Raw genomic sequence first — 13,258 nt, 5'->3', positions numbered from 1 at the left:
GGAATTATGGGAAATGTTGTGTTTATATGTCAAATGAAGGTAGTTTATGAAGCTAAATATACTATTATTCGGTTTATCTTCGTTTACTTTACAAAAACGACGGTGCATAGCGTTAACGAGAGAAAAGGTAGAAAGATTTCTATTCTTTACCAGCCAATGTGGAAAGGTACACACCGCAGAAGAAGAAACTGGAGGTCTTGAGGACACGCCCATAGAAATACAGGTCCGTCATTTGCCAACACGGCCGTCGTTCAAAAAGCTGCCTGCTGATTGGTTACATTGGTCCTCGTTATACAAACTGTTTCGTAAACATAGACTGAATGCTTGTGTAAGGTGGACAGACTGGTGCGCATCTTCACGGTTCGAAACCGAGTCCGTACCTGCAACCAGCGAAATGGTAAGAGAGCTTACTTTATTACTGCTTCTCTAAACTAGAGATAATTCCCGCAAAGCACATCACCAAACACATCTGGATAAGCAGAATAATCAAGCTGTTATTTTGTTTTTTAAATTCTTATAGATTACTTTCCTTGGCATCGGAGACTGCTTTTGTGTAGTAAAACTGTAGAATTCTATTTTTTTTATAGTGAGAGTGCAGAAATGTCAGAGAGTATTAATTTGAAATGTTAAAGTAAACTTTTATAGATTCACTAACAAGCGGATGTGGTTGGTGTTAAGTTATAGAATGTATTTTTATGACTATTTATCTGAATTTTGTATAACTACAACATTTATTGACCTTTTAACCCCTCCCCAATGCTTTTGCACATTCAGCTGCAGACACGTCACTGCAGCTCTCATTACATCTCTGATAAACCAATTAGTATTAGAATCAGACACTGCATTTGCAGCATTGTTCGAAACAATGACTACTGATCCATACAGGGACATGCCGTTAGCCACCTGAAGAAACTAAAGCACAAAATATGTATCCTCTGTCTGTTCCTTAAAGACCCACTGAGATGAACATGTTTTGGTGTTTTAACATGTTCTTGTGGATTTTTTCTGATTATGAAGGACATATTTAAAGATCATTTAACTTAAATTTTCCATTTCTGAGTATTTCTTTATTCAAATCAATGTGAAGCAGGAGCACACACAAAATGCCATTTGAAAAGGCTTGTAGCTATGAAGTAGAAAGCACAATGGACTGGGCACAAGCTTCCTGCTTGGCTCAATTCTGATGCGTCCGCTTGTAGATGACTAGATCCATGTACGTCTTTGTTTTCCCTGTCTGAGCTGGCATCTGACTCAAAACCGTGTGGCTGGATAGCTCCAATTTGCTTGCCATTTTTGTTCCACAACCCCAACCCCTATCATTAGGTTGGGCTTGTGAGGGACTGTAAGCTAGTTGGAGAGTAGGTAAACAAAGGGGGGGGGGGTTCTGGAAGTAGAGGCAGGCTTACTCCACAGCTTACAGTGGAGTTTCTAGTGAACCACTGCCGCTCTGCAGAAATTATGTCCTAGAAAACTACAAAGGTTTTTATGATTTTGGATAAAAACTGCATAATCATAATTAAAAGACTACTGGGAACACTTTTGAAATAAGATTAAAAGAGTGGGATGTTAAGAGAGACATTGGTTCAGTCCAGCTTGTTGATGTGGATATGTTGATGATGAATACATTTTCTGTATAACCTACACTTCTATGTTCCATCAGGGTGGAGTTTGGTGGACCTCATTGCTGCTTCTTCTCACACATCGGCACCATTCCAATGGCCAGAACCCTGAGCCGATGTTTCAGGCCATAACAAACACAATCCTTCCTCCTGACAATATCAACAATCCCACACAGCTCAACTACGGCATGGCTGTGACAGATGTGGATGGGGGTGGAGACTTGGAGGTGGTGGTAGCAGGGTGAGTCCTCTCATCTGACCAAATCGAGGTCCTGCTGACAAGCGGAAAAGATTCTTGAAGGGTTAACATTGTATCTATAGAATGTTGAGCAATACCAAATGTGTGTGGCGCTTCCTTTCAGGTACAATGGACCTAATTTGGTGTTGAAATATGACCCCATCAACAAAAAGCTGGTAAACATCGCCATTGATGACACAGAGTCTCCTTACTACGCGTTGAGGGATCCAAACGGAAATGCTATTGGAGTCACTGCCTGTGATGTGGACGGAGACGGACTGGAGGAAATCTACTTCTTGAACACAAACAATGCATACTCCGGTAGTTCCCTTACCACCCCTCAAGAATGTAAAACCGTTCTATATCATTGCTATTATCTGACATATTTCCTTACATGAGATGTTTTCTAGGGAAGGCAACCTATTCAGACAAGCTTTTCAAATTTCGCAATGGCCGCTACGAGGATCTGCTCAGTGATGAGATCAATGTGAATCGTGGCGTGGCTAACGGCATGGCAGGACGTTCCGTTGCCTGTGTGGACAGGAAGGTTAGTGCACCTGCTTTGTTCTGGACTTGATTGACCAGATGGATGGAGATGCTGACTTGATATTTTGGTTTTAATCAATAGATTTAGCATGTTTGACACGTTGGTTAGAAATATTTTAACAGGATGATTCGACATTTGAATTTTGAATGTTTTTATATACCATTTCACTGTGTTGGATCAACATGTTTTTATATTTAGGTTTGAGATATCTTTAATACACAGATTTGGCATTTTTCCATCCATCCATCTTCCTCCGCTTATCCGTACCGGGTCGCGGGGGCAGCAGTCTAAGCAGAGATGCCCAGACTTCCCTCGCCACAGCCACTTCCTCCAGCTAGCTCCTCTGGGGGGACCCCGAGGCGTTCCCATCCGATAGACGTAGTCTCTCTAGTGTGTCCTGGGTCTTCCCCGGGGCCTCCGCCCATTGGGACATGCCCGGAACACCTCCCCAGGGAGGCATCCGGACTAGATGCCCGAGCCACCTCAACTGGCTCCTCTCGATGTGGAGGAGAAGCGGTTCTACCAAACTCTCTGCATTTTTCCATAGACTTGAAATGTTATGACCATTGACTGTACATGAGAATTGGACCAAGTGAGTGTGACGTTATGCATAGAACATGGCTTACTTCCGGCTCCAACTGTGAAGTTATTGTGCCCCACTTGAAGGAGGCAAGCATCCACAGTGTTCCAAGCAGGAATTCTCACACCATCCAGACACACTTCTCTGTTTTGTCTTGTTTTATCTTCCAACTTTCTGAGATGTTTAGACAAGACAGTACCAGTAGTTTCTTAGCAGCCACTGTGTGATGGTGAGGTGTCTGATAACTTATGGTGAAAAACCTGAACAAAAACACAATGTTTGAGAAAATATTTAATCGATTTACAACAATAAATGTGTAACATTAATAATTTACCAATAGTTAAATTCATCTCTTTGTAGGCCTGCACAATAAATCTCAAATTTATCATCATCGCGATATCAAGCTGTGCAATAGGCATATCACAAAAGTCTGCGAAAATTGGGATAAATGGCAAACTTAAATGTGCTAAAACAATCAATGGCAGCTTGAAGTATTTGACAAATTAAATAACCACCTAACAACCCCAAATTGGATGGACTCTTACATGATTGACCAATTACATGGAACCCTTTTATGTTAGAGTCTCACCTCCTATGTAGACGAGGGTCATTTGGAGTATCATTTGAGGTATGTTGACTCTTGTTTAAATTAAGCTGTTGCAGTGAAATGGAAACTATATATTTAGCTGTTTTGCTATTTGTTCATGTATCCCCAGTTATATCATCGCAATAACGATCACTAATATAGTAAATGGCGAGTTTTCCTCATATCTTGCAGCCCTACTGCTGGGTGATTAATTCAACAACTTCAATTAATTTATCAAAAGTGAAAATTTAGGAATAAATAAATATATTTTTTAAACAGCAGTGTTTTTATAAATAACACTCAATTACTACAATAAATAAATGTAAAGGCTAAGCAAACATTTACGCAGACGTGGCAGCAGTCGCAGAAGCGCACAGTGGATCACCACATGTATGCTTCGCACGAATACTAAATCTAACCGGCTGCCTCTGTAATTTTGATGCTTTTGAAACAGTGATGAAAGTCTTCCGGGAATTCCCGGAAATCCGGGTTTTTGAGCAAACCGAACGTACTTTCCGGGAATTAAAGACCTGATCTCTACGGACAAATCGCTTTCCGAATTAAAAAATGGTCTGAAATCAGCTAATTTTAGCTTTATTTTCTAAATTTCTCCGCAGATCGCTTCCTCTATGGTCGTGGCCATCTCTCGTCTTCCCGGCCTAATTGACCAATGACGGGACGTTTTAGTTGCTTTCGGATGCGTCGATGGGTCTGATTGGCTCTGTCTGCACCACGTGGTCAGCGTGACTTGCTTCCCTAGAGACCAAAACTGGCGGACCCACGCTAAACTTTCACAAACACATCTGAAGAGTTTGCGATCAAATTTGTGTTAAAATAATGGCAGGCATCGTCATTATTGAGCGTGGTCACGACCTCAGTTGTGAGAAGACGATAAAAAACAAATTGAAGTGGTCTTGGCTGGAAAAAAAAGATTTTTAAGGTAGTGTAGGTCAAATACTTTTTTGTGTAAAATAATCTCAAAACCACATTTTGAAATAATTTCAATTTTAGTTTTGAGTTTCAGTTTTTATTTTGAATACATTTCTTTATCTAATTTATTTGTATTTCCTAATTACCATGATTTAGTTCAGTATAGTTGACATTAATTATAAGTATTTGATGGTTTGGACCCGCACTCCCTTAAAAAATAATGTTTACAATGTTTAGCTTAGTTTGTATGTTTGTTTTGATATTTCCCAGATTACTTAGTATTGGTGTTAAAGAATTGATGTATTATGTTATAGAATTAAAGTTTAAAGCAGATCCCATATTTTGATGTAATTATAGTTTGAGAAAACAGTGCAAGTGGATGTTGTACATCAGTCATTTCTAAAGCAGAAATAATGTATAAATAACTGAGGTATTTTCATAGAATATCATAGTTACTGGTGTTCTTTTTGCCATTTGGGGCTTTGATGTTACTATATTTTAGCAATTGTATGTTTTGCAGCTTTAAGGAAAAGCGTAGATTGTAGGATTGTGTTACTTTGAGCAATTTTCCAAATTCTTTTTTGGGACCAGCAAGTCCTTAATGGAGAGTCAAACTAGGGGTTTGAATGACAAATCATGATGCTCCAATTAGTCTTAGTTTCTTGATAAAGAAGTGAATAACTAGCTGCCAGAATGCATCTAAGACCACGTATTTTTCCAAAATTTCGCTCTGTGCCCGCCATATCGCTCAAAGAAAAGTTCAGGGATTTTTTCCTTACCTGACTTTCATCACTGTGAAATGGGTTATTCCTCTTTCCTGATCATAGGTTTGCTGACCTCTTGGAAAGCTTTGTTTGATCTGGATCTATGGATGCACCACATCCAAATAATTTTCAATGTATTTTTAGAAATTTACAACTTTAAATTCATTTTCCCTTAATTTTTCTTGGATTTTCTTTAATAAATTCTTACTTTAGATTTTTATTAGATTTTAATTTTTCTGTTTTTCCCCCCAACTTTTTTTCTTTTACCACAAAACTGAAATCTCTATAAACATCAGTTTCACCAGCAAAATAAAGTCAATTCAGTTGCCATTTCGTCAGGATACAGTCACCATCATGTGGTCTAGAGAAAGACCTAAAAGGATTGTTAATGGATGCAATTAAGGAAGACATGAAGGTAGCTGATTTTGAGTAGAGGATGCAAAAGACAGGGTCATATGTTTAGATCAGTGTTTTTCAACCAGTGTGCCGCGCCGTGGGAGATGATCAAGTGTGCCGTGGGAAATTGCCCTCATTAACTGCACTAACAACATTTCCCATCTCCAGGATTTCAGCTCTTTTTTCATCCAAACAAGCCCTGATAAAACACTGAATAATTAGGAATATAAAAGATCTTAAAATTACTTTTTCTTTGTGTTTATTTAATTCTATTGAAGACATTTTGATAATTATGACAGTACCGCGATTTACCTGCAGCTATAGCAGTTTGCGGAAAAGTCCCCGCCCCTTTAACTGTCTCCGCCAATCATTCTTGAAGGTTTAATCACATGTCATCAGTCTGACCAATCAGAAGTGCTTAAAGTCTTCACTTCCTTGTTCTTAATTCTGCTGATAAAGTCTCTCAGTTCCAACAAAAATACCAGCTAAAGCTCGTCTTTAGCGGTGTAGCTTTCCACAGAATCCGGTATCAGACCCTGGAACAAGTGAACAAAACAATGAAGCTGTCGATCAATACAGACCATGAATTTCTGCTTCTTTTTTTTTTGGGATGCTGGTGTGCCGCGGGATTTTTGTCAAGGTTAAAGTGTGCCGTGGCTCAAAAAAGGTTGAAAAACACTGGTTTACATGATTCACTGTGGTGACCCCTGACGGGAAAAGTTGAAAGGAAAAGAAGAAGAGCAGACGCCGCCGTGTTGATGCCAGAAATCGTTAGTAGGCAGTGATTGGTCCGAGTTGGGCTGAGTCATCGTTTCTACTGCAACCACTTTCACAATGAGAAGTAGGCTTGTTGGAAGTGCACACTCCTATCACTTCAAAGCGGGCTCTAAGAAATCTGTCAATCAAATAATTTGAACATTCAATGTGAGACCACATACCTTTATTGAGGCATCTGATTGGCCAGTTTATAACTTGAATAACTTCCACTACAGAAAAAAAAAAAATTATTTAATATGATCAAAAACATGTTAAAAAGGTATCAAAGCAAGAAGGTCATTTTGACAAATAGAATGACTCAGTAATAGCTGTTTATTTCCCTATAAAGTCTATGGGATTTTGGCTTCTTGGAGCCAGCAGGTTCTTCTTGTTTTGATGGCGAGGGAGGAGGAGCCTCTCAGTCCAGTTCTCATATACAGTCAATTGATTTGACATTTTTAATAATATTAAATATTAATATAATACAATATTTTTCTTTGACATGTTGATTCGACTCATTGCATTTCATATTATAAGTTTAAAGATAAGTGTCTTTATATTTTCATTCATTGTGGTTTAATGCAAATATTCAACACGTTTCAAAATGATGATTAAACGTCTTACTTTAAAATAACTTGCATTTAGATTCATTTGAAGTTGGATGTAGTTTGATATGTTAGTTTAAAGGGCCTGTATCATACTATTCATAAGATTTTTACAGTAAACAATATCCATGTATACGATAATATATTACCTTTGACACAGAAATGAATGAATTTTTTTATGAAATATTAGTTGTTTTCCTGAGCTTTTTTTCCAACCCGGAAGTAAGACGACTGGAGCTTTGAGGCAGCGTCTTTCACTCCTTTTGGGTGCTGCCCCTTTCATGACATCAACCCAGAGTCGGCCTCAGCAGCGTGTCTGCGTTTCGCCCACGGAACAAACCACCTCCAAACATTTGCAGTGATGGATGTGCATATGGTGCATAAAAAATGAAAGCATTTTGCAGATTACTGCTACCTTCTCAAATAAAGTGGGTGTGTTTGTGTTGTAATACACTTAAAAGCTCAAAAAATATATATTTTTCATGGTATGGGCCCTTTAATAAATTGGTTTTATGTATTTCTTTAAGTTGTTTTACGTTTGTTTCACATGTTAAATCCTCCATGTTGATTTGGGTCGATAGATGGTGGGGGATTTCTGAAACAGCTTGCTGTTAGTTCAGTGTGTTTCGACACATGCTCTTTGTTCGTCTGCAGGGAACTGGCCGCTATGCAGTCTATGTTTCCAACTATGCCAGAGGCAGCGTTGGTCCCCACGTTCTCTTAGAAATGGATGAAGCTGCCAGCGATGTCTCCAGAGGAGTCATTGCTCTGTCCGATGTAGCGGCTGAGGCTGGTGTGAGAAAGCTCACAGGTCAGAGGTCAAGCTGAAAAGTTGTGCTGTGTTTTGACCCTGCTTTGATCAAACTGCCATGTCCTTCACAGGTGGTCGTGGTGTGGTTGTCGGACCAATCCTCAACCACGTACGGTCTGACGTTTTTTGTGATAACGAGAATGGACCAAATTTCCTATTCAAGAACAAGGGAGATGGCACTTTTGATGAAATGGCCAGACAAGCTGGTGAGACCATGTTAGGATGAGAAGAAGAGAAAGAGAGGGCAGCTTTGGCAAACTTGGGTTCAGAAGTTCAAAATGTATTAACAAACCTTGTTGTGGGATTACATGGCACTTAGCTTGAGTACTTTGCATCTGTCAGACTTTTACTCATCAGTGTTTACTGCAGTAAACACTTCTAAATGTAACGTTTGTCAGCTTATTGAAGTTGTGAGTGCGGCTCCTGTGTTCATGATAGGAGTGACGGATGAGTTCCAGCACGGCAGAGGAGTAGCACTTGCTGACTTCAATGGGGATGGAAAAACAGACATCGTCTATGGCAACTGGAACGGCCCACACAGACTTTACCTGCAGACCAGCGACTCCAAATTTAGGGTAAGATCAGTGCAAGTCTGCAGCACAAGACATGGTGATAGAAAAGTGAGACTGGAATGCTGTGTTGTGCAGGATATCGCCACGGGAGGATTTGCCCAACCTTCACCTGTTCGCACCGTCATTGCTGCTGATTTTGACAATGACCAGGAGCTGGAGGTGTTCTTTAATAACATTGCTTACAGAGGAGACGCCCCCAACAGGCTGTTCAGGTTTGTTTGCAAACAATTACATAAGGTTTTTATTCCCAATGGGAGAACTTGGTACATGGCAGCACCTTGTGTCTGACTGCAGGGTGTCCAGGAAAGCAAACAAGGATCCAGTCATTGAGGAGCTCAACGTGGGGGAAGCTGCTGAGCCACAGGGCAGAGGAACAGGTAGGCCAGCCCCCACCCCCACCCCCATATCTCACACACACACACACACACACACACACACACACACACACTAAAGTACAATCAACCTTTTTGTCTTTGGAAGTGAATCTCTGTGTGTTCTGAACAGGGGGCACGGTTGCCGATCTAGACGGCGATGGACGACTGGACCTGCTCTTGGCACATGGGGAGAGCGCTCAACAGCCCATTTCAGTGTTCAAGGTCACACAGGTATGTGACAGGTCTGTCTCACACCTGTATGTCACGACTGTGTCTCATTGTGTGTGTCACAGGTGTGCGTCACAGTGTATGTTAACAAATCTCCATATCCTCTGTCTTCAGGGTTCCTCCAACAAATGGCTGCGTGTCATTCCTCGCACCCAGTTTGGGGCATTTGCCCGGGGGGCCAAAGTGACTGCCTTTACATCTCAGAGTGGCGCTCTGACCCGCATCATTGATGGGGGTTCGGGGTATCTGTGTGAGATGGAACCTGTTGCCCATTTTGGCTTGGGTATGTTTTGTTTACGTAGATTGTCAATGTCTTGATTTTAATGGACTAAACTAGTTTAAGCTGAGGGTTTATCCTGCTATTCTACTTCCTGTGCTTTACAAACATCTAAACATATGAACTGCATTAACTATGAAGCCACCAGAGGACCCAAGTCGGAGTCCTCTTGTGCCGGTCCCCAGCACAGCTAAAATACAGAGTTGAGTGAGGAAGGGGTTCCAGCGTCTAAACATCTCTGTCAAACCACCTGTGCGATCAGGCGACCCTTAAAGGAATATGCCAAAAGTAGTCAGATGCCACCCTGCTGTCCTTCTTTTAAAATACTTTATGGTAAATTTCTTACTCTTGTCATTGTTACGTTTACCTACGCAATTATTCCAAAGGAATTAACGTAAAGAATGTAGGAGTCATGTAGCACATTTTTGTGAAGTGAGGGATTACTTTGGAATAGCAGCTCCTAAGCTACGGACACACCGGGCATTTGAAGCATGTTCAAGAATGTGTGTTTAGCCCATAATGTTTACACTGGACACACAGGGAGGGGCTTCTTCTTCTTTTTTATTTTATTGTTTTTACTGTCTCCTAGCGCATGACTGCCACCTAAAGTTTGAAGGGATTTGGTGTGAAACGATGAAGTGGTGCAAATCCTATAAATCCTGTTCCAGACTTTTTCTTTCACAGCTCTATTCCGATATAAGAAAGACTTGGGGTCATATAATTTTGGGCGGGAACAAACAGCAATTATTAATTTATCTTCCAAGATCAATTTTCAAACGGTTAGCACTTCCATGAATTACAGGGACACCATCTGTACAACACTACCAAATCTGAGTTCCTGATTGGTCAAGGTTTGACCTGCTTTAACTGATCTCTCAATATCATCTGTGTCTTCCATGTGGTGACTGTAGATGAAAGTCACGGTCTGTGCTTCCATGTATCAACGAGGCTGAAAACTTGGACAGTTTTTGTTCAAGTTTGTTCCTGCCGCATTTGGCAGTAACTATTGTCCAGCAAGGAATTTGCAGCGTGTCTAAACCGAGGTGGAGGATAAAAATTCACTGTGTAAATGGCATTCAGTGAGAACGCAGCATTATTGTTTTATGCTGCTGGACAGTAAAATTTCCCTGGTTGAAAACAATAAGTTTTCTTTTTTTATAAATTCATTTCTTTGTTAAGGGTTCTAGGGTCTACCCCCTGGGTTCGTGTGTTGGCTGTGTAACAACAAAGGTTTACTTCCTGTTTACGTTGCCGTGTGTATCTGTTCAAAAGAAGTTGCTATTTTAGTGCAAATAAGCGTGTGTGGGGGGGGGGTACATCCATATGTCAGTAACTAACATGCATGTGCCATTAGTTTGTCCATGTTTCTATTTATTAAGAAACCACAAGTGTGCGCAGTTTGTGTTGTTAAACTGGTGTGAAGCTACAGCTATAGATGTATATATGGAGCAGCGCCAGAACAGTCTGAGCTCCTCTGAAATGTGTTTGCAGGAACGGATGAGGTGAAGGTTCTGCAGGTGTCTTGGCCAGATGGCGCCGTGATGAGCCGAGCCCTTCAGGCCACAGAAATGAACTCTGTGGTGGAAATCTCCTACCCGAGTGGGGAGATTCTGCCCATGCTGGAAAACAACACCCAGGTAGTCACATAAGTCATGGTGGTGTGTCTTTTGGAGACGGGGCCTGTCTGCTGTTGCTCATGCAAAGCTGTTTCTGCTTCTTTCAGTGCGGCTCTGGCTTTGCGGTGGAGAACGGTTTCTGTACAGGTGAGTCTGTGGCTCCTCCCCCACATCCAGGTTCATTCTTTTATTTTGAAATTCTTTCCTTTGCTGCTTTACCAGGTGTTTGAGGAGCATGCATGATCAGAGGCCGGCGCTGAAGCTCATGACCGTACCATGTTCTCCTCTGCTCCCCTTCACTCCTAATTCCCTTCTGTTAACGAGCTGCTTAATAAAGGTCATGATGTGTGCTCGCTCATGTCTGGATTTTATTGAAAAGAATCAGGTGTGTGTGTGTGTGTGTGTGTGTGTGTGTATATATGGGGGGGGGCAGTGCTGAAGGGTGAAGAGCATGGGGGGGGCAGAGTCAGCAATCTCTGTCTTGAGCAGCACCTCCCTAATGCTGGAGATTTCCTAATCCTTCCATGTTTCATCTGTTCTTCTGCCCCCCTCCCCCTTTCCCACTCCCCCATGCAGCATCATTTTTCTTTGGCTATCGCTCCTGGGCCCCCGCCTTGCAGGTTTCCAGCTGGACCTTGTTTTCTCTGCTGTGTGTCGCTGCATCATTTGCAGCTGCAGGTCCGAGCTGACAGCGGCTCTTCTGGATCCCACCCCCCACTCGGATGAATTCCTGTTACTGACAGGGTCTCTGTCCACAGGAGGGGGGGTTTGCATGCAGACGTCTGTAAGCGAAAGACGCTCCCAGGTTCTTGTGCACATGGTTTCTGCGTCTTCCATGCTGATGTCATCCACATGCTGCAGAGCTCAGCGTGGGGCAGTGTTGAAATCCTGGAGACCACAGAAATTCAAAGGAGGGGTCGTTTTTTCTCCGTCCTTAGATGTTTGCAGAGGTTTGATGTTGAGGAACTGGACAGAACCTTCTCAACGAAGTTAAACTTGAAATTCATCTGGAACTTTTTTTTATTGGATAAACCTAAAGGTTGTGTTTCCGAAAACCTCTTTTGGTTAAAGACCTATAGATCCGACATAAAGGAAGGAGCCATTGAATGCTATTTCCTTGACGGGGGGGGTCGTCAAACCTGTTTTATTGTGCCGCTTACGTGGACTCTGTAAGTTTGAAAGAAGAAAACTTCTAAATTTGCAGGAAAACAATATACAAATATGAAGAAAAAAAAGAAAAATAAATAGACATAAAAGCAAATCAGCACAAGAGCTATTTAAACAAAATGGGAATGAAAAAATTATACTACAGAGAACCCCATCAACTTCAAATTAGTCTTTGTCTTTTTTTTATTTGTCTTGATTGCTTTAAATAAACCAATTCCACCTGTTTGACACATTAATTTTGTGCTCTTAAAACACACATGACAGAGTTATTAATCCCAGCAATACATTTCCATAAACACAAACTTGAATATTCTGTGGGGCAAAATGTCTTTTTGTCATCACGTTGTTCCACTAAAAAAGATTAGTTTGGTCTGTGATGTTCATCACAGAAACACTTCAACTGTGAAATGCAGAATGTAAAAAAAGAGAATCCAGGAAGTCACATTGTCTGATTCAAAGAATTTCTTTGTATAATGGTTTGGTCAATAGTAAAAGTTCACCTGAATACTTTTAATTGTAATCCCAGATTCAGTGGTCCCTAGCTTTTTACACAGGTTTTTGCAGTCCCCATAGCATGATGTTTCCACCTCCATGCTCTAAATAGGGTGAGTGAGGTTAAAACAGAAGAGTCCCAGTTTGGTCTCATCTGACAACATGACATTCTCCCAATCCTCTTCTGGATATTCGGATGGTCTTTGGAGAACTATTGCTGAACCTGGACATGTGCTGCTTTAAGCAGGGGAACTTTTGAGCTCTGCAGGATTTAAATCCACGACAGTGTTGTGTGTCAGATACCTACACAGTGGCTGCTTGTTGTGTATTCAAGAACGCACGCACCCAGCCAGTGATGTTTACGCAGGACAAGCAGAGAGGGGGATTCTTCTTTTGTTTTTTATTCTTTACTGTTGCGTGTCCGCCGTTTGTTGGAAGAGGTTTCCTGTGAAATGTCAAAGCGGAACTAATCTTGCAGATTTTCTCTTTTACTCTTTCTTTTCCGATCCAAGAAAAACTTTGTGTCATAAAACTGCGGCCAGGCACAAATCGGAATTATTAATTTCTTCTTTGTCTATGAAGACTCTCATTCATCCAGGTTGGTTCCATTGTAGTAGTAGTCCAGATGACATCCCCTAAACCTACTACAATAATTTCTTCTTTGTGATGATGTTCAACAGTTGCTACTTCCATGTTTTAA

At 41.2% G+C, this 13,258-nt stretch overlaps 1 protein-coding gene across 3 annotated transcripts; it reads left to right on the top strand.

The window, feature by feature from the left end:
* Window positions 1-46: 46 nt before the first annotated feature.
* On the top strand, window positions 47-12,019 carry crtac1a (cartilage acidic protein 1a). Of its 3 annotated transcripts, XM_078946859.1 has the most exons (15): window positions 47-397; window positions 1,661-1,860; window positions 1,982-2,178; window positions 2,268-2,404; window positions 7,676-7,832; window positions 7,904-8,038; window positions 8,271-8,407; window positions 8,480-8,616; window positions 8,699-8,781; window positions 8,909-9,009; window positions 9,121-9,289; window positions 10,775-10,920; window positions 11,007-11,046; window positions 11,476-11,577; window positions 11,658-12,019. In XM_078946859.1, exons 1-15 carry the CDS (start codon window positions 47-49, stop codon window positions 11,891-11,893), a joined length of 2,328 nt encoding a protein of 775 aa, XP_078802985.1. In that variant the 3' UTR covers window positions 11,894-12,019.
* Window positions 12,020-13,258: the final 1,239 nt, after the last annotated feature.

Source organism: Oryzias latipes, chromosome 1 (genome assembly GCF_053564925.1).
Source record: "Oryzias latipes strain Hd-rR chromosome 1, Olatipes_Hd-rR_3.1".
NCBI lineage: Eukaryota > Metazoa > Chordata > Actinopteri > Beloniformes > Adrianichthyidae > Oryzias > Oryzias latipes.
Note: the sequence above shows the minus strand (reverse complement) of the source record. Positions and strands in the feature narration are given on the sequence as shown.

Coding starts and splice junctions, on each gene's coding strand:
- crtac1a (XM_078946859.1), top strand. CDS start 47: ATGAAGCTAAATATACTATTATTCGGTTTATCTTCGTTTACTTTACAA. Junction 398..1,660: donor TACCTGCAACCAGCGAAATG/GTAAGAGAGCTT, acceptor ATGTTCCATCAG/GGTGGAGTTTGGTGGACCTC. Junction 7,833..7,903: donor TGGTGTGAGAAAGCTCACAG/GTCAGAGGTCAA, acceptor TGTCCTTCACAG/GTGGTCGTGGTGTGGTTGTC.